This window comes from Sitophilus oryzae, unplaced genomic scaffold (assembly GCF_002938485.1).
Source record: "Sitophilus oryzae breed Bouriz unplaced genomic scaffold, Soryzae_2.0 scaffold_1297_pilon_pilon, whole genome shotgun sequence".
In the NCBI taxonomy this organism is placed as follows: domain Eukaryota; kingdom Metazoa; phylum Arthropoda; class Insecta; order Coleoptera; family Curculionidae; genus Sitophilus; species Sitophilus oryzae.
In genome coordinates this window covers 13,973,273-13,995,148 of record NW_022145945.1, presented here as the reverse complement: position 1 = coordinate 13,995,148, position 21,876 = coordinate 13,973,273, and the positions used below count along the sequence as shown (strand labels likewise).

Sequence of the window (21,876 nt, the reverse complement as noted above, 5' to 3'; positions counted from 1 at the left end):
GGATAAACTGAGTTTTATCTTAGTCCACTTAGTTCAATACATTTGGATGTTATCTACATTTACCTAACAAACCTATTTGTCTCTATCAGCAAGGTAAAAACGAAAACAAGAATGTATTTGTTTATTTTCGACCACAAACTGTATTAACGATGATACGTTAGGAGCTCAGTAGATGGCGCCAGGGTTTACAACTAACTGAACTTCGAACACTTCTCCTATTGAACCGAAAAAACGAGCGAGCCCAAAGCATACTTACCTGGCGTAGAGGCTACCGTGATCAACAAGGCGGTTCCTCCAGGGTGAGGCCCTCCCATTGCACTACGGCTGGGCTGACCCCTGCGATTATCCCTAATGCGGATAACTCGGGCGCGTAATTTTTGGTAGTCGGGACTGCGTACGCGCTGTCCCGGTATTAATCTAAATGAAAAATAAAACCTTTGTGTGTGAATGGGACTTGTGATAGAGGTTGAGGAAATGAATGACTTTGCTTACATAAAATAATTAACTAGAAAGAAGTGTCAACTCTGTGTTAAATCGTGGAAACACGATACGCCACCGAAAGCCTTCGTTGTCGTCTGGAGAACTAATTTTCCAATTGACAGGTTGACATGATAAGGACATGATGGCTTAATTCTCATTTCCGTTTCCGGTTATTCAATGGCGGGTCCTCTTTCAGTTCAAATGTATTTTGTATTTTTCTTTTCATAAATAAAACCAAAAAATAATTTATTCACATATATTTATTTGAAGTATGGAACAACGTGACTAAATAAACATAAAAATATAGAGGATTGTATTGTTTCAATACCAATTAGTTAATTATATGTACTTTTAACGTAAATTAGTTAAGGTATAAGCATGACTTACAGTAATTTGTAAATAAACACACGTATTCGCAGACTTCAAGGACAGAAAACGGACACAGGGACATGAAAACGGGAGCCTTATACAAAAACCTGAAAACAGAAAAACAAATTTTTTTATACTAAAATTAACAATCTAAAAATATCAATAGGTATAAAATATAAATATACTGTTTAAAAAAGCGTCCATTATTCCCAAAGAGACCTGGCTTATAAATCAAAAAGAAGCAAAAAGAGACTTTTAGTCGGATAACATAATCAGATTATCAGTCCGATTTATTGCATTATTGACAATAAATCGCACATATTGGAGATAAATGATGTTGGCTATAGTTAAAAATGATCTTACCTTGCTGTAAATTGTTTCCATTTTCAAAAAAATCGCCGATCAAAGAGATTATAACACCATTTTCTTGCATCTAAAAAATGTAAAAACAGTGTTTATTTACTACCTATTTTTCATATACATGGGACATACCTACTACGGCAGAAACGTCATTTTCTCCAGGATTCTTCATGTAATATATATTTTATATACTTTATTACCTTTATAATTATAAATTTCAGCCGAAATATTAAATTGAACTTCCAAAACGAAACTAAACGGAATGAATTAAAATGGCGTCGAATATTTTCGACACAATTTTCGAATTTGTTCTAGAACAAATCTGAAGTTGCTCTGAAACTGAAATCTGTCAATTATAAACTGTGAAGTTAGACAATAGTTAGACAAAAACAATGCTGTCCTTGTCTAGGCGGCCATACTTGTCGTGAGGAGAATGACAGGAATGACACTAATGACTGTTTCCAATTTTCCTATTTCACTGTCACCCCCCTGTTTGCTTATTCAATTTATTTGAATTGAATTCACTCAGAGGGGATTCGTTCGAGTGAACGAGAACAATCGAGCGTTTGGTCAAAATCTACAGAAATATTTTATTCTGTAAACTTTGCGTATGATTGATTGATTTACAATTTGCAAAAAAAAAACTGAGACCGCCAATGAATTAACGGAGGTTTAAAAAAATATTAGGGCACTAGATTATATTAGTTTATTAATATTAGTAACGCATGATCGAATAAAAACGGCGTCAGCGATGGCTATCAAATGAAGATCGCTGTCATTTTATATGTAAAATTATATGGGAAGTGTCATCGATCGCCATTTCATAGCCATCGCTGACGCCGTTTTTATTCGATCATACGGTATTTATAATTCAAATTAAAGAATATAGCATAGCTAAGGAGGAGCAAATGACACTAATATTTTGTCCGAGCACTCTGCTTCTATTATCGCCGCTGTTTTAAGAAAAAATGAGATCATTGTAGCACAGATTAGGTATCCTATAAGTATACAGATAAAAATCATGTCCCTAATTCGTGGTACGAAAATTGTTTTTTATGACGATGTGCGAGTAAAATTTCCTGTGTGCAAAAATAAACTAGCGTAAAATAACAATAAACAGCGTAATAAATAGAGAGATATCGCTAAACCGAATAGCGTGCATGGACGTTAATAAGGCCAGGGGCGCTATTCTGTACAATCGCCGGTATCGGTAAATTACCGACAGCTATCGGTACGTATTTGTACATAGTAAACATGTGTTGATTGTTGTTGTCATAGTTATCGATCGGCCTTTGACAGATATCGCAAATTTGTACCGACTAGGATCGGTATCTCTATCGTGTGCTCTTGTTAACCCCACGGTAGAGATACTGATAGTCGTCGGTACAAACTTGCTATATGTCCTCTTAATGAGAGGTCAAAACTATGACAACAACAATTAACACGTCGATCATTGGCCGTACGTACCTATAGCTGTCGGTAACTTACCGATACCGATGATTTTACAGAATAGCGCCCCAGGTGTTATTTCCTTTACGTGAGGTGGTATTAACTCTCTTCATTTATAGTTATCGGATCGGAAAGAATTCTGATCGCGTCGTACAGTGGGGTATTTGACACCGATAGTTGATCGTAATTTTTTTTATGTAGACCTTATATAAATTATTGCCATTTTCAATTAAAGAGGAAATAATATGAACTAAATAAAGGATAATCGATTCTAAAAAAAAAAAGAAAGAAAAATCACTGTGCCAGTGTTTCCACGGTCAATACCACTACTGCCAGTAGTAATATCGCAACTAATACTACTAAAGCTACGACTGATCCGCGACCAATTCCCATATCACTAATGCCGTTACTAATGCTAAATTGTGCTATACTGCTACTGGCACTAATGCGAACGCCTTGTACACAACAATGTCATCGCGATTTACACCTTGCATTAGTATATCACTGATTTGCAAATTAGAGGAAACCAAGAATGTTTTTCTCATTTTATCAGCAAAGTCGTAAAAAGTCGCAGTATTTTATTTTACTGTATGAAAGCCCAATGTTTACTAAGTAAAACGTATATAGATAATATGCTGAATTCTTCGAAATGCGCAACTAAATCTCTAGGTATAAAAAAAATGTCACAAATTTAATCAAATTTTCTGAACGCCCAACTTTTAGTTGCAAAAAAATCGTTAGTATAGTGAGTATCAAAATAAATAATATGTTTTTGTAGAATACATATCTGCAGCTTGCTGAGCCATATTCAATCAAAACAATAATATAAACGTAAAAGGAGCACAAGAACAACAATAATATAATTTTTAACATAAAATTTCGCCATTTACCTCTTATCTCTGAGAAGTGACAACTATGACGTTTCGTTGAAACAATTAAATGCAACTAAACACACCCATAGGAACGCCATTCATGGCAGACATGATTTAACTTGTCATTTATCTCTTTTTGGGAAATCTTAAACACATTTGCTTTTTCGAATTTTGATCACCTTTTTCATGCTAAAACCTCACCGTGCGTCGCGTCGCTATTTAAACTTAACCTAACTTGGAATTTAAAACTTTGAAATTGTTTTGTTTACTAGGTATTTTAAAACTAAAGGGCTAAAGTGCTTATTTCCAGTGCTTTATTGTTCAACGTCTGCCAGTGGGTTTAGGGCAACAAGCAACAAATTCTCTTAGAAGGGCTAAGTCGTCATCTGCTGTAAACCAGACTCTTTATAGGTTCTTTAGTATTGGAAGAGGTGGAATCCATATTTTGGGCCATATTTATTTAATTAAAACTAATCCCAGCTACTTAAATATCAAATTACCTAATAAAACTAAAGCAATAATTCAAAACAATTCAAACATAACCTAAAATAAAAGATCTCGCCGGCCGGCTCCGGTTGTCAAATACCCGCACATGCCCATTTAAGCAATTTTTAAACGTTATCAGAGGTTATTTAGAAAAAGCGCTTGGTGTAATTGATCCGCAAATTACGTCAGGCGGTAACGTTATTACCGGGTGTTGCGTTAAAAATTGACTCGCGCATATCGTAACCATGATAAGGTACGCGTAAATACTGGATGATGCTATTCGGTTTTCCGATATCTCTCTAATAACTGTGCCGGTCAGGCGCTGTGCACAATCTTAGAGGCTATAAGTAGGCGTGCTATGTGCGCAAACTAGTCACCTAACTAGTGCCCGATTCCGAAATTTGGAACCACGAAAAACAATAAAGAAAAAACAAAGATTATAATCTGTATAATCTGTGTTTGTAGTCATAACTGTCTTTCATCTGATGAAATTGGCTGCTTGAAAAATTGAAACTTTTGAACTCTGCTACTCTGGCTAAGATATAGCCAAAAACCTCAACGGACCCACGAAGGAATTCAAAATATCTGGATAGATTACTAGAAATGTGTGATGATATAAATGATGGAATTCTCCAAATGTTTGACCATTTTGATTCAATTAATGCAGTCCTTTTATTTTCACTCAAAAATATTCGAGCTAAACGTGTTTTATTAAGTTAATAAAAATGTATGCATCAAAGTACATATCTTCCTAGATAAGCCAGCTAAACTAAAAACGCTTACATAAAAAGCTTGTTAATATGCACAAAAAACCGTGGGCCTCTTAACACAAGTGATGCTCGTCGCGTATTATATTATAGGTGTTGATTCTAATAAATATTAAGAATAGGATATAGTTTGTAAATAGCTCTTGATTTTAATACTGCGATCATTTGCATTATTGATCCATAACGCTCTCTAGTATAATTCCTACTTACAAACTGATCTGATAGATGGCGCCAGTAGCAACATCTTACCGAGGAGAATGTACAACGTCACTTGAAGTTCCAAAAACGAGAAATGTTCGGCATCGCTTCTCGGCCTTTTGGCTAAGATCAAAGTGTAGTATCTGTTCTTATCAGCTTAATATCTGATACGCCCCGCATGCGGGGCCAGTATATTAAACTGATTTTTGGAAATTGACGGAGGTTAGGGGCTTGCTCCACCTCTGTCACGGGTTGGCCTGGTATTGCAGTACCGCCAGGATCGGCCCACTTTTAACTGAATTAAAAATAGAGTTGGGGGCGGTACGGGAGGATCGTTATTGAAATTTTGCAGCTGTTGTATATCTGTGATAAATTTTAGCACATTTTTTAGTAATTCCCTATCATTTTCTAAAATTCTCATTGTTTTAACAATTCTGTTGTGAATCACTTTAATTAAGAGAATTTGTAAAGTTGCATGGCGATACGGACAATCGTTATTTATTGAAGTTTCTAGAGAATATTCTCTCAGATTGTGGCTGTTCTAATATCTGTGATAATTTTTTTCAATTTTGCCATTTTTTGGGTCCTTATTAGTAATTCAGTATCATTTTTTATTAAATATCATAATGTTTAACAATTTTATTGAAATATATGGGAATATGTTTCCAAAATCCAATTTTGTACAGGTATCTCTCACAATGTAAATTAGTAATGAAGAAAATGGTTCAGTTACGAAAGATGAACTAGAGTTAAAAAGAAATAAAAGTTTAACAACTTACTTAATAAACTAAATATAAAACAGTAATTCTATTAATATAATAACATCAGTAAAATTATTCATTACTATCCAAAAGATTTACGGCTATAAACTCGGTTTGATTTGCTGAATATTTCCGTTTCTTTGATGCTTTTTTTGCTGATATTTGTCTCCTTTTAACTATCATTTTGAGCTTTGCAAGGCCATCTTCAGACGCCTTCGTGCTGGTCCCACTACTTGGTGCATCTGCCAAAATTGGCGAAATAGGGGCCATAGTCTTTTTGATCAGTTCTAGTTGGGAGATCGATTTTAAATTACCAAAACATCTCAAAGATGTTTGTTCTGTTTGCTCGTTCTCTTCTTCAAAAGAATCGAATGCTATTTCCTTTTTGAGCTGCACTTCATACCTTTTTCCATCTTCGATGACGATCAAGGGACTTTTAGATGGTTCTTCCATTTCGTTAGTGGATTCTGTAACACAAAAAAATATTTTGTATCATACGGGATGAACGGGTGTCTCATATATCAGCTATCACTAAGGTAGAATGTGACATATTACTTTTGGTTAATGCATGTGAAGTTAGAAAGGGTTCAAGCGTAAAAAAAGAAGTGTCGCAAAAGGATAATTGCGAGTTATAGCGATTTTTAATATTTATTCTTTGATACTAAACAATGTAAATTATATCTATCAAAACTATATCAAAGTATTAGTATGAACAAATATTTTTAATCAAATAGCGATTGACTAAGTAATAGTTTTTGAAATATTTCAAAGATATAAGAAAATGTTGGTCAACTACATCGTTTTCCTGGATAAGGAAAGCGAAACCTGGGTGCCGTACCGCCGACACATGAACGCATTAAACAAGTTGCAACAGAGACATCTTAGACAACTCTTAAGAATAAAATGGTTCCATCATGTCTCAAACGTATTGTTGCGGGCCGGTGTGGACTCGACCTAACCTCACAATATGGCCCGCCCTCGGATGACCTTAACATCGCATAGACACCGCAATGATTCATTCGTTCGAGAAGAATCGAGTCCCACTGGAATGGACGAGTACATACGAGAACATTCGAAAACCTTCTCTACGCACCTAACGATCTATGGACAATTCTAGAGTTCTTTACCTGTCGGTATAAAAGCCGGCGGCGGTGGCCTACAGGGGGCAGTTATAAATATACAGTTGACGCGCTAAAATTCAAAATAACTTCTTAGTTATAAATCGTTTGTAAATAGTTCTATAAGTCTTTTATCGTTATTATTTTTGTTAATTAGTGTTAAATAAATAGTGTTTAAATAAATTGTGACTTTCTATCCACACGGAACCGAGGAAAAACGTAACAATTGGTGTCAGATGTGGCGTGTGTGATAAGAAAAATAAAAAAACTAACAATGGCTCCGAAGAAATTGTTGAAAGACTTGAAAGTGTCCGAACTGAAATCCATATTGGAAGAGAGAGAGTGCGAGACAGATGGAAAGAAAAGTATTTTGCAAACCAGACTGAGAGACGTTTTGATTGAGGAAGGTGAGGATCCTGACACATTTTGCTTTGAGCTGGAAGGTGACCTTGACTCGTCCTTACAAAAATTAGAAGACAGTTTGAATGATAAAATGACAGAGAATTCTCAAAAATTAGACGACAACTTGAACAATTTGAATAGTAAAATAACTAACTTTGAAGTTAATTTAGAAGATAAGATCGCAGAAAATTCTAAAGACATACAGGCCAGCTTCAATAATAAAATATTGAATTTAGAACAAAGTTTATACAACAAGATAACAGAAAACTCCAGGGAATTAGAAGAAAAGATAATAGATACACAAGACAAAATAGCACAGATTGAGGACGACGTTAACAGAAAAATCGAAATTTTAAAAGAAGAAATAGCGAAGTCAAATTCACCAAAATGTCAAGAAACATCGGAGGGACCGAAACTAGTCGAAAATAGGTATGCTTCAAAATCAGTTATGAAACCTCCACAGTTTGACGGAAAAACCGCTTGGGCCAATTATTTTTGCCAGTTTGAGGCCGCTGCGAGAGCGAACGGATGGATAACCGCTGAAAAGGCTACCGCTTTGACTGTCGCACTGCGAGGAGATGCGACTGATATTCTGCAGACATTGTCACCATCGGAACAGGGAGATTATCAGCAATTGGTACGACATTTAGAAATGAGGTACGGCCAAGCTCATTTGGAACATGTCATTCCCAGCTAAAAAATCGCATTCAAAAGTCAAATGAGTCTCTGCAGGAGTTTGAAGCCGACGTAGCCCGCCTCGTTCGCCTTGCGTACCCTGCTACGCCAGAGAATGTTATGGAGCGGTTGGCAGTACAGGCATTCTCCGACGACTTACGTGACAACGAGACAAGACAAGCACTTCTCCTAGCCCACCCAACGCACTTGGTGGATGCTTTAGCACGTGCCCTAGAATTTGAGGCCGCGAAACAAAGTTCTCGGTCTTTAGGAAGAGTACGGGCCATCGACGAATGTTCTGACGAATCCGTGGAAGGGATTATTCGGAAGATAATGGACCAGTACATGGGCAAGAGGACCGATTCGTTGCTGGAACTGCGGACAGGTGGGACACGTGCGAAGCCGTTGTAAGGAGAAGAACGAAGAACCGGCTTCGTCGAGGTCGGAAAACTACTAAGGGTCGAAATGAAGGGGCACACGTCGACCTGTACCCAACATGCCCCAACGAAAACTGCTCAAGTCGCCTCGCTACAACACAAATTCAACAGCATTTTTGTGGATGGTTTTGTTGATGGAGAGTTCCGGACCATGCTGTTGGATACAGGTGCGACGAGAACTATCATCAGACCGGACATTCTTAAAACATCGAAGAAGGTTAAAACAACACAATGGCGACTACGTACTGCTACGGGGGGCTCCGCTGCTGCCCATGGAGAAGTAAACCTTAATTTTGTTATTGGGAGCACCAGTTTTGAACATCCAGTATTAGTAGCAGGTATCGAAGATGAACTTATTCTCGGAATGGACATTATGACCACTAAAGGTTTTGAACTAAACTTCAAACAGGGAATTTTGAAAATAAATGAAGAAGAAGTGGTTCTACATCGAAAATGTGAGGAGACGCTTCGCGTGGTGGTAGCAGAAGATGTTTCGATCCCTGAGCGTTGTGAGATATTTTTGGATGGTTGCCTGGAAGGTAAAATGAATAATGGGAGTATTATTCTGTTGGAGCCAAGGAACCATGACAGCGAAATAGGACGAGGGATCGCTGTGGAAAAGCCCTGCTACGAGCGAAGAAGACTGTACCGGTGAGAGTAATGAACACGAATTATTATTCTGTATCCTTGAAGAAGGGAACCCTGTTAGGGTACTGTTGTTCGGTCTCCTCAGTCATTCGAAGCGTGGAAGCCTCCAAAGTTTCGACTTCAAAAATTCCGGACAAAATGGTGAAGGAGTTAGTAAACGTTAAGGGATTATCTCCCGAAAATAGTAGAAAATTGAGAAACCTGATAATCAAGTATCAAGATGTGTTTGATAAAGGAGAAGCAGGACAGAGAGGTCGTACCAATTTAGTACAACATAAAATTGATACAGGAGATGCGCGACCAATCAAACAAAATCCGAGAAGACTTCCGCTCGCCAAACGTGAAGAAGCTGATAAAATCCTTCGAGAAATGAAAGAAGAAGATGTCATCGAACCATCTAACAGCCCGTGGACATCGCCGGTAGTACTAGTAAAGAAGAAAGACGGTACCACCAGATTCTGTGTTGATTATCGGCAGCTCAATAATGTTACCAAGAAGGATAGTTATCCCCTGCCGAGGATAGACGATACTCTAGACACGCTGGCGGGGTTAACGATATTCTCTACGTTAGATCTGAAAAGTGGATATTGGCAAGTCGACATGGCGCCGAAAGATAGAGAGAAGACAGCGTTCTCGGTGGGCTCCGGACTGTGGCAATTTACCGTCATGCCTTTTGGATTGTGCAACGCGCCAGCTACCTTTGAGAGACTAATGGAGTCTGTGTTAAAGGGACTATCCTGGACTACCTGTTTAGTGTACCTGGATGACATCATAGTGGTGGGGAAATCCTTTGACCATCATCTGAAGAATTTGGAAGAAGTTTTCAAGCGACTAGGGAGTTCTGGTTTGAAACTTAGCCCCAAGAAATGTCATCTGTGTCAAGAAAAGGTACACTACTTGGGCCATGTAGTCTCCTCCCAAGGAGTTGCGGTAGATCCACAGAAGACCAAGAAGTGGAAGAGTGGCCGATACCTAAAGATAAACATGAACTACGAAGCTTTTTGGGACTATGCACATACTATCGACGCTATGTACAGGGTTTCGCCACCATCGCAAAACCATTGACCAGACTTACCGAAGGCGAGAGGCGTTTCTCTTGGGACTCAGATTCTGACGAGGCATTCCGAAAATTGAAGAAGGCCCTGACTAGTGCGCCCATACTTAGCTACCCTCTTGGCAACGGAAACTTTATATTGGATACCGACGCTAGCAATGTTGCATTAGGCGCTGTTCTGTCTCAGATCCAGGATGGTCAAGAAAAAGTCATTGGTTATTTTAGTAAGACCTTGTCAAAACCGGAAAGGAACTACTGTGTAACCAGACGAGAATTACTAGCAGTAGTTAAAGCAGTGGAACACTTCTACAAGTATCTCTATGGAAGAAAGTTCTTGTTAAGAACAGACCATGCTGCTTTGAAATGGCTGTTTAAGAATCCTGAAGGGCAGGTAGCTAGATGGATTGAACGATTACAAGAATTTGACTTCGACACAGAACATCGAGCTGGGGCAATCCATCGGAATGCCGACGCACTTTCCAGAAGACCTTGCGCTAAGGACTGTAAGCATTGTTCCCGAGCTGAAGAGAAAGAAGTGAAACTCCTAAGAACAACTGTGGTTAATGATAGTTGGCAACCCGAAGATCTTGCAAATGACCAAACCAGTGACCCAGAATTAGGTTTAGTAATTAACTGGAAAAACACAGGCCAAAGACCAACGTGGGAAGAAGTTTGCAGATATTCGCCGAACGTAAAGTCGTACTGGGCCCGTGGAATTCCTTGGTAATAGATAACGGACTACTTCGCCGTGTGATCGAGAGACCGGAGGGACAAGAAGAGAGAAGACAGATCGTCATTCCAAAGAAGAGGGTCCCAGAAGTCTTGGAGGAAGTTCACAATGGAACCAGCGGAGGACATCTTGGTGTTACCAAGACACTTGGCAAGCTGCGTGAACGGTTCTACTGGGTGAACTGCAAAGAAGATGTGAGGGCCTGGTGTAAGAAATGTGACATTTGCGCAGCCATTAATGGGCCACAAAAGCGTGGTAAAGCCCCTATGCGCCAGTACAATGTTGGTAGTCCCTTCGAACGAATAGCGATCGACGTGGCTGGTCCTTTCCCGGAGACGAACGATGGCAACAAATACATTGTGGTAGTAATGGATTACTTCAGCAAATGGGTCGAGGCCTACGCGTTGCCAAATCAAGAAGCGTCCACGATTGCTGATGCCCTTGTTAAAGAATGGATCTGCAGGTTTGGTGTTCCCATGGAGCTTCATTCAGATCAGGGAAGAAACTTTGAGTCCAATCTGTTCCAAGGCGTCTGTGAAGTCCTGAACATCCGCAAGACCAGGACGACTGCTCTACATCCACAATCCGATGGGATGGTTGAACGCATGAACAGAACTATCAACCGTTATCTGGCCAAAGTAGTCTCTGACCACCAAAGAGACTGGGACAAATTTCTTCACCTGTTCCTGTTGGCCTACCGTTCATCCGTCCAAGAATCTACAGGGCAAACTCCAGCCAGCATCGTTATGGGACGGGAAGTGCGCCTACCCTGTGATCTGAAATTTGGTTGCCGACCGGGAGAAGAAGTCGCCGGAGAAGATTATGTCCACACACTACGTCAAAGGATGGACGACATTCATCAGAGAGTCCGCCTAAATATTCAAAGTGCTAGTGACCGAATGAAGGAACACTACGACATTCAAGCTGAGCATGGAGGATACCAACCAGGGAAGTTGGTGTGGCTATATAACCCGCAGAGACGTCGTGGGTTATCTCCGAAGCTACAATCCTCGTGGGAAGGGCCATACGAAGTCATGGATAGAATTAATGACGTCGTATACCGTATCAGAAAATTGCCAAAAGGAAAACCGAGGGTAGTCCATTTCAACCGTTTGAGCCCCTACCAAGGCGAAATAGAAGATCGTGCTGGGACCGTGAGAACCTGCAGCTTTGATCCCCCTGATTCGGAGATGTCCTTTGACGATTTCATGGCCCGATACAACAGCAGTGAGAAGGCTCGCTATGGTGTAACCAAAGAAGATCAACGAGACCTCTTTTCCGTGCCTCCTGATTATTCGCTCGCTCATTGTGTGGCTCGAGATTTGCGGATGTCCAGAGGAATCGCTGCGACGTTCAATGAGAAGTTTGGGCGTGTCGGAGAACTACGCCGACAGGATCCAGAGGTTGGAAGCGTCTTGAGGCTAACCGACAATGCACATGGTCAAGCAAGGCACATCTTCTACCTGGTCACCAAGGAATGGTCCCCGAGTAAGCCGACTTATCTCAATCTATGGAAGACCCTGATTGAACTGAGAGAAGCCCTGCTAAACAACAACATTGCACGATTAGCCATTCCGAAGCTGGCGTGTGGACTCGATGGTTTGAGTTGGCGTACAATCCGGAACATGATTGAAGTCTTGTTCAGATTTACGGGAATCGAGATCCTCGTTTGCTGCTACAACCCAAAGCTGAGATCGGGAGAGAAAACTGTAGACTGCTATTTCTACCAGACTTCGCAATGTACCAGGGGCCAGCTTTGCAAATACCTTCATTCACCGTATAATCTCGGGACGAGCATGTGCCTAAGAAGGGGGCAGTGTTGCGGGCCGGTGTGGACTCGACCTAACCTCACAATATGGCCCGCCCTCGGATGACCTTAACATCGCATAGACACCGCAATGATTCATTCGTTCGAGAAGAATCGAGTCCCACTGGAATGGACGAGTACATACGAGAACATTCGAAAACCTTCTCTACGCACCTAACGATCTATGGACAATTCTAGAGTTCTTTACCTGCCGGTATAAAAGCCGGCGGCCGTGGCCTACAGGGGGCAGTTATAAATATACCAGTGCAGTTGAGGCGCTAAAATTCAAAATAAATTCTTAGTTATAAATCGTTTGTAAATAGTTCTATAAGTCTTTTATCGTTATTGTTTTTGTTAATTAGTGTTAAATAAATAGTGTTTAAATAAATTGTGACTTTCTATCCACACGGAACCGAGGAAAAACGTAACAGTATTAACGGAATTTAATTACGTCGGCAGTTTGATTTCGAAAAAGACCAATATCGACTCTGAAATTCAGCATAGGATTAGCAGCGCCTCCAGAGCATTCTGGAAATTAAAAGACAGGGTTTTCTACAATCATGACTTGAGCACAAAAACGACAGTTGCAGTGTACCGAGCAATAATAATTCCCACCATGTTATATGGAAGCGAAACCTGGGTGCCCTACCGCCGACACATGAACGCATTAAACAAGTTGCAACAGAGACACAGACAACTCTTAAGAATCAAATGGTTCCATCATGTCTCAAACGTATCGGTCCTTGAAAAAGCTAATTGCGAGAGCATTGAAGTCATGATTACAAAGTCCCGCTTAAGATGGGCTGGTCACGTATGCAGAATGCAAGAAAACCGCATACCAAAATCTCTGCTTTACGGTGAGCTTGTAGACAGTAAAAGGCCGGGTGGACAACTTAAAAAGTTCAAAGATATTTTCCACGAAAACTTAAAGGGAATTAACAAGCAGAATGAGTGGGAAGGGGCAGCTCACAATAGAACGGAATGGAGAAGAATTGTAAAGTCAGTTAACAGCTACAACCAAAAAGTAAAGAGGCAACAAAGCAATGAGATTTTTGAATGTCTGGAGTGCGGTAGACAGATAACATCACGTATCGGGCTTTTCAGTCACAGAAAAGCTCATGAAAGAAAACACCTTGCGTGACCATCTTCTGATGCGTGTCAAATACTCGTCAGTGAGTAATGGCGACTGACTGACTTTCCTGGATAAAAGAAGGATTGCCCATAACTGCATAAGAAAATATTAAATTGCTGTTTTTATTTTGTTTTGGATTGTTTTGGATTTATTTTATCAATAAAATTATTATTTTTTTTGCCAAAAATACACTCAGATGCAAAAAAACGCAACAGAGAAATTTTTGATCAAATTTAAAGTGTTATATTTTTGTTATTTTTAGCCCTATTTTCACGAATTTTTTTAGTAAGGTGTATATAATTATATCAACTTTAATTCGTAAACTCAGTTTTTTATAAACTATAGTATTTGGCATATTATACAGGGTTAATGGAGGGGTTGTTTTTTTACCCTAACTTTAAAACACCCTGTGCAAAAATTTCGTGTGTAAATTTTCCTAAAATATAATCTTACGGTCAGAACCATGACTTCTTAGCATTTCCTTTTTTGATTAATATCAATACATGCTTTGATTAATTTTTAAAAGCGAAATGAACTGATCACGATCAATTAGGTTTTTTTTTCAATTATCATTAGTTTTTAATAATATAATTTTTTAATATGACGAGATGGTTTTGTGACTGTTGTAGTAACGTCATATTACGCCGGTATTAGATACTCTATACTGAATTAAAAAAAACGTTAAAGACTAACGATACAGTATACAGCCCTTGTTTTAATAAGCATTAATAACAATAACAGAACCAACGATATTAAAGGAAACATCTGTAATACTAAAGTATACAAACAGAAAAAATAATTGTAACAAATACCCTACTACCTTGTATTGCCTCCCTTGGATGCTATAATTGCCTGTATATATCCGTTCATACTGTCATTGACGCTGCATAGGTATATCATATTGCGTTATGTTTTCCTATTCTTCTTTAAGGACCAAGCGAAGTTCATTTAATGAAGCTGTTATCGCTTCGCGACCTCTAATCCTCCTACCAAGCATTTCCCAAACGTCGTACCGGGTGGCCAACTAAGAATGGACGCCGGCTGTATCTCAAAAACTACTTATCGTATAACTTTGGGAAAAAAATTCTAATAAGTAAATCGACCAAGAAAAATCACTGGAAATTATTTTCAAGTTCGAAAAATGCCCGCTAGGGGGCGTTTCTCTAATAGCCAATCAGAAAACAGGGTTTTTCTCAAAAATATGCAGGTGAACAGGTATTTTAAATATTACTGTTGTAATCATCGAGAAATTTATAATTTTTTTTATATAGAGTAATTTGCTCTATCTCATAAAATAACGTGGTGGGGGGAGGTTAAACTTGCTTTTATTAAAATAAGGATAACTTTGGTTTGGGTTATGCTATTTAAACAAACTAGGGCTCGTTTAAAAGAGATTTTCTTCCTTAATGATCTCCAGTATAAATTTTGTTTCCACAATTTTTTTCGTAGTAGCTAGAAGGCGCTGTTTGACATCATAACAGATATTGCGCTTTTGCGCAAAAAAATTAAATAGGAGGCTATATTTCTCTTTGCACAGTTAAATAGAGCACAACATTTTCAAAATATCAGCGCAAACCGCAACTTTCTATCTTCTCTCTAACCTGAGATATTAAGAGAACAAATCATGTTAGGCTTCTGCTTAGGATTATATGGTCTAAAAATTATCGTAGTAGGCTAGGAAACAAAAAGAGGTAAATTGGTTACGTCAAAATATCAAAACATATATTTTACTTTCATTTTAATACTATTTAATCCATGTTCATTCTTGATTCGATTCCATAAATTAAAACCCAGGCATACTGAATCCGATGACCTAGATAATGTAATGTAATGCATGGAAATATGCCGCCCCAGCGTCGCTGTCTACTAAAGTAAGTGGTATCCAAGAAGCCCCACACGTTCATAGCAAAATAAGCGGCACCACTGTCTCAACTACACCAACTGCATTCATGCTGATGAATTTGCAACAAATGCAATTTCATCATGATGGATCCCCTAACAAATTTGGCAATTCATTTCTTAGAAATTATGGATAGTTCATTTCATTCAGATAATTAAAAAAGTCCAGTCATTCGCCATTCTAGAATTTCTGCGTAAACATTTACCGACCAACGGTCTTGGTACTAAATTACTTGCATCGAGGGTAGATTTAGACCAGTAGTGCATTAATTGTTAAGATATTGTTAAGATACCTTCCTTCGGTGCTATATGAAAAGTGACCCAAACGACATAAACTTTATGATATAATAATAAATAACACAAAAAACAGGTAAAACACGAAAACAAGTAAAATCAATGACGAACTTGGATTAATAACTAAATGACGTTACGTGAAATAAACCCCTAGTTTTCGACCATACGAAATTCGGCAGTTTTCTGGCGGCACAAAATTCCTAGAAATTTTAATAAAATTATTGATTGTCCGACTTTCGGACATTTTAATCTGAGAACTACTTACGTATAATTAGAAATTCGTAAAAATTTTATGTATGGATGATAATGTTACATAAACCCGTTTAAATAATTATGATGTCATTTTTTAAGAATACACCCGAAATTCGGATGTATGAAAACTGAACTTAAACGATTGGATATTTTGACGTAACCAATTTACCTCTTTCTGTTTCCTAGCCTACTACTATAATTTTTAGACCATAAAGCAGCAGCCTAATATGATTTGTTCTCTTAATATCTCCGGTTAGAGGGAAGATAGAAAGTTGCGGTTTGCGCTGAAATTTTGGAAATTTTGTGCTCTATTTAACTGTGTAAAGGGAAATATAGCCTCTTATTTATTTTTTTTGCGCCAAATGCAATATCTGTTATGATGTCAAACAGCGCCCTCTAGCTACCACGAAAAAAATTGTGGAAACAAAATTTATACTGGAGATCATTAAGGAAGAAAGCTCTTTTAAACGAGCCCTAGTTTGTTTAAATCGAGTAACTCAAACAAGGGTTATCCTTATTTTAATAAAAGCAAGTTTAACTTTCCCCCACCACTTTATTTTATAAGATAGAGCAAAATACTTTGTATCGAAAAAAATACAAATTTATCGATGATTACAGCAGTAATATTTAAAATACCTGTTCACCTGCATATTTTTGAGAAAACTCCTGTTTTCTGGTTAGCTGTTAGAGAAACGCCCTCTAGCGGGCATTTTTCGAACTTGAAAATCATTTCCAGCGATTTCTCTTGGCCGGTTTACTTTTTAGAATTTTTTACCCAAAGTTATACGATAAGTAGTTTCTGAGATACAGCCGGCGTCCATTCTTAGTTGGCCACCAGGTACATGATGGGCAGTTCATAGTAGTATATTCATAATAATCACCAAAGTGGCCTTGTTATATTAAAAAATCACTTAAAAATTGCAAATTGTTAGTGGCAAGTTCATTTCGCTCATAAAAATTAACGAAGGCAAGTATTGACATGCTCCAAAAAACAAAATACTCAGGAGACATGGTTCTGACCGTAAAATTATATTTTAGAAAAATTTACTTACGATATTATTGCACAGGGTGCACTTTAAATTTGATTAAAACTTTTTCCGTTGCGTTTTTTTGCATCTGAGTGTAGAAAAATGTCATACTTACCTAAGTCCTTGGTTTCTGGTAGAACACTCGGTAAATTAAACGATTGTTGTATGTTAAACAAATCCTTTTTCGTAATCAGATGAATTCGTTTGAGTTCTTCACTGGAAATCGTCTGTCTAATATCGTCCAGAATGATATCAAACGGAATTTTTGCAGCTATCTTCATGGCCAAATAATTATTTTCTTCTCTAGTTAACTGTAGATGTCGTAACTCTAATTCGTGCCCGATGTGCGTTTCTATATACGAAACGTCAATTTTCTCCGCACTGTGTTCAGTTTTTTTAATGCTAGCAGGGCAATAAGCGTTTATTTTACAGGAACCTTGGGTTTTGAGACGTCTGAGTCCTTTACCTTCGGGTCGATAATTTCCCGATCGGTGACACGCGTAATATATCACTGTCTTGCCTTTTAATTTTTCAATCTTTTCAACAACAAACTTCGAGTTGTTGTTACATTCAGTCTCACATTTCCACTCATCGAATTGTTGTTGGGAGAAGAACTCGATTTGCTGGCGGACGATTTGAACATTGTGTGATGTTTTAAAATGTTCGATTAACTGTTCTTTCCTGGCAACAGAATAATCGCACATGGGGCATTTAGTTGATTTTCTTCGTATTCTTTTGCTGTCTCCACAAGTTGTTACTTCGTTATGGGTTGTGTTTATTTCGTTACTTTCCTCATTACTACAAAATGATTAAAAATGTAAAATTATTTCATAAGCAACTATCCTCTAATTAGGGATGAAAAGGCACAATTACTCAAAATCTTGCACAGGGTGTCCAATTTTTGTTGAAATAATACGGTATCTCCGTTATTAGTGAAGATAGCAGGGTGCGGTTTGTACAAACCTGTCCCACTTTTTTGTTAAACGGAAGATGCTGTAAATAAAATTTTCATAGAATCTTCGTTTCTGAGCTACAGTGTTTTTTGAAATTTTTGCTATTTGGTACACCACCTGTATCTCTGTTATTCTTCAAGGTAACGAGAAGGTGAACATTTTTCCTGCAATATTTAAAAGTTTTTATTAAAAGCTCATATTTATTAGGAGGTCATGATTGATAATAAAAGAAACTAAAGAATTATTAAAAGTATACTACCTATCTGTCTCTTGTTTTATTTCGGGAGCAACTAATAAATTCTTTATATATTAGAGAAAATTAACTCTCTGCCGCTATTTGTAAATCTTGGAAGCTATCGTACCGGAACTTTTAGCTATTCCTTTAACTAATTTATGTGAAATATACTTTCAGCAAGATGGGGCTCCCCTTCACAACTTATCTCAATGAATTGGAACCAATGGACCCATATGATGGCCTCCCCGATTCCCGGATTTATCCGTTCTCGATTTCCGATTTTGGGTTTTTCGAAATATGAAATATATCGTGGTAACTACAAAAATGTCGAACACCTGGAAAAAGCTTTAATAATGCAAGCTTTTAGATTTTTGGAAACACATCCGGTTATAATAAATTCCGTTATAAAAAAAAAGAAAAATATACTCAGAGATTCAGTGGTAACAGTTCAAAAGTAAAATATATCAATCCCAAATAAAATGTTAATATGTGTATGACTATTTTACTAAATACCATTTTGATTTTTTCGTTATTTATCACGACCTATTAATAAGAAAATGATATATTTTAAATGTTGCAGTAAATAGTGAAAATAAACATAGAGTGGTATATATTTTTGAGAAGCTCATAGCAAGACGGATCATGTGATTTATAAATATACAGGGTGTTCCATTTGAAAAAACATAACTTTAGTTCATATTTTCGAAAATATTTTATTCGTAGAAAAACAAAGTACGCAATTGTATTCTAGATAAGAAGTTCTACAAGAATCAGTTTTCACCTTCTCGATATCGTCCACAATAACGGAGATACAGGGACTGTCCCAAATTGCAAAATTTTCGAAAAGCCCCTGTAGCTCAGAAACGAAAAGAGCTATGAAAATTTTATTTACAGCATCTTCCGTTTGACAAAAAAGTGGGATAGGTTGGTGCAAACCGCATCCTCCTATCTTTACTAATAACGGAGATACCGTATGATTTCTACCAAAATGGGACACCATATACCATGTTATCATTTTAGTTTGACCCACTTTTAAAAGCTTATAACTTTTTTGTTTGTTGGGTTAAAGCAGTCATTCAAAAAACATGTTGTAGCAGTTTCAGCCAAGTTTTTGCGAGTGTTGTCAAAAATGACAGTAGGTGTCACATGTCAGATTTTTAAAACTAAAAAAAACTTTTTAAATGGGACATCCTGTATATTAGTAGCGCATTAGATAGTCTCCTTTTCTCCGAATTCAAAAATGTATCACACATTAACATTATAAACGTCATATTGTGAAAATATTTCGAAAATGCATTGAAAAAGAAGGTGGTCATACAGAGCAATATAGATTATGAAAATGAATAACATATAACTGTTTTTAATTCTATAACTAGTTATTGTTCTTGTGATATGTTATTGTTATTGTTATATCAGTATTAATAAATTTGTTCATACCGATGTAACGCCATATTAGAACAGTTATTTTTTAGTGTCCGAACATCATTCCAAAAATAGAAAACAATGATTCCCCCTGTTATTTAAATGGGAAATAGAAAATCACGATAAGACGCCTCTTAATATTAATATTAAGAGCTCAAACTTTATCAGCATTTTTTTTTTCATTATCCTGAACGATATTTTCACGGTAACTAAAAAGAAAAAAAATATTTATTTTGTTGCACCCTGCTGTACAGGGTGGTCGAAATTGGTCTGTTTTAACAGAGAAAACCTATTTCCTGACTAGATAGAGCAAAACCGACATAGATGTCATGGGCTCGATTTCTGAGAAACTTTTAATGGCGTAAACCGCCTGTTGATATTTTCACTGCCAACTGAGATACGGGGTCTTTTTGAATTTTTTACCATTTGAAAAATTGCCCATAACTTTTGTATTTCGCGGACTAATAAAATTCTGTAAAAACGTTCTTAAGGCACTTTTTTAAGCACAATCCAGTGGCGGACTCAGTTTTCTTCTATACTTGCTCTTTTTGACAGAAATAATAAAAAACCTAATTTTTTAAAAGGAAATCATAGTTGGCTACGAACTTAAAAAAATGCTGGCGTTTAACCCTTTCCAACGATATATAGTTATGTGTATTTATTTCTAAGAATGAGAGAAATATTAGGTTATTTATCTTTGTATCGAAGCGGGCCTTGGTTTTGTGTTGACCTATTGCCTAATTATTTTTTATCACAATTTAATATTTTATGTTATTATTTATCTGCATAATTAAAAACCTTTGAAAGGGTAAATCAACATTCTATATTAGTATTACCAGTTACAATTAAAACGCCAGGGTTACAACTGAACTATTAAATGGAGAATTGGGTTGGAACAAGGTGCCTGCTCTTGGCCTGCTAGGTCCTGCGATTTAACTCCTTTCGACTTTTTTATGGGTTTTTATGATTGTGCTTAAAAAAGTGCCTTAAGAACGTTTTTACAGAATTATATTATTCCGCGAAATACAAAAGTTATAGGCAATTTTCCAAATGGTTAAAAATTCAAAAAGATCCTGTATCTCAGTTGGCAGTGAAAATATCAACAGGCGGTTTACGCCATTAAACGTATCTCGGAAATCAAGCCCATGACATCTATGTCGGTTTTGCTCTATCTAGTCAGGAAATAGGTTTTCTCTGTTAAAACAGACCAATTTCGACCACCCTGTACATTGATATAAGTGTGAGTAATAATTGTGCCTTTTCATTTCCTCACTAGAGGATAGTTGCCTCGATAGTTACTAAAATGTTTGTTTCTTGTAACTTATACAGCTGTTTTTCTTTAACAATGATTTGACAATACTTGAACATGATACAATAAATAAAACATAATAATATGATATTTGGTTCATGTTTCTGTATAGAAAGATTTGTTATTTCTTTGCTAAATATCTGTATATCATATCTCGTTCTTATTTATTTTATCCTGATACTTGTGATATTGAGATATTTACCGTTCGTCGCATTCTTCTTTACATCGAAATTCACCATGACAAGTTTTCATGTGATGGTTGAAGTTTTTCTTGTAACTAAAATTTCTCGTACAAATAGAACAAGAATAATTGTATACTTGGCTGTCTGTTTTCTTCATCGGTGCCAAAACATCAACACTCTGCGGATGAACTTTCCTTACGTGTCTTCTCAAGTTAAATATGTTCGAATAGTTCAAATTACATTCCAAACAACCATGTTGTGTTTGACGCTCGTCTTGTTGGGGCTCCATTTTTAGGTTAGGTTAAGTACTATTTTAAATACATACTTACTATACACTGTATTTAAGACTGCAGAAATTATACCAAATAGGAATTGAACACAAAATAGGTACACAACTATCTATTTAAAAATTCTATATATTATATTACTTGTTGACAGTAGATGATAATTTTGTATTTACATCTGTCAGCTGTTGGCAGTTGTTTGGTTGTGTTTGTTGAGGTTGTACTGAATTAGTGAAAAATGTACTGAATTGGGAAAAAATGTACCACATTTTA

The 21,876-nt window shown here is 37.1% G+C and overlaps 1 protein-coding gene and 2 non-coding genes across 3 annotated transcripts; 2 read left to right on the top strand and 1 right to left on the bottom strand.

Moving 5' to 3' along the window:
* Positions 1-248: 248 nt before the first annotated feature.
* LOC115874836 lies at positions 249-410 on the top strand. Its single transcript, XR_004048912.1, has one exon. It is a non-coding gene; the product is annotated as a U1 spliceosomal RNA (small nuclear RNA).
* A 4,674-nt stretch (positions 411-5,084) lies between these two features.
* On the top strand, positions 5,085-5,275 carry LOC115874841. Its single transcript, XR_004048915.1, has one exon. It is a non-coding gene; the product is annotated as a U2 spliceosomal RNA (small nuclear RNA).
* A 484-nt stretch (positions 5,276-5,759) lies between these two features.
* On the bottom strand, positions 5,760-21,804 carry LOC115874834. Its single transcript, XM_030890146.1, has 3 exons — positions 21,340-21,804; positions 17,334-18,016; positions 5,760-6,209 (listed from the first exon to the last, which is right to left on the bottom strand). The coding sequence occupies exons 1-3, from the start codon at positions 21,606-21,608 to the stop codon at positions 5,815-5,817; spliced, it is 1,347 nt and encodes a 448-aa protein (XP_030746006.1). The 5' UTR covers positions 21,609-21,804; the 3' UTR covers positions 5,760-5,814.
* Positions 21,805-21,876: the final 72 nt, after the last annotated feature.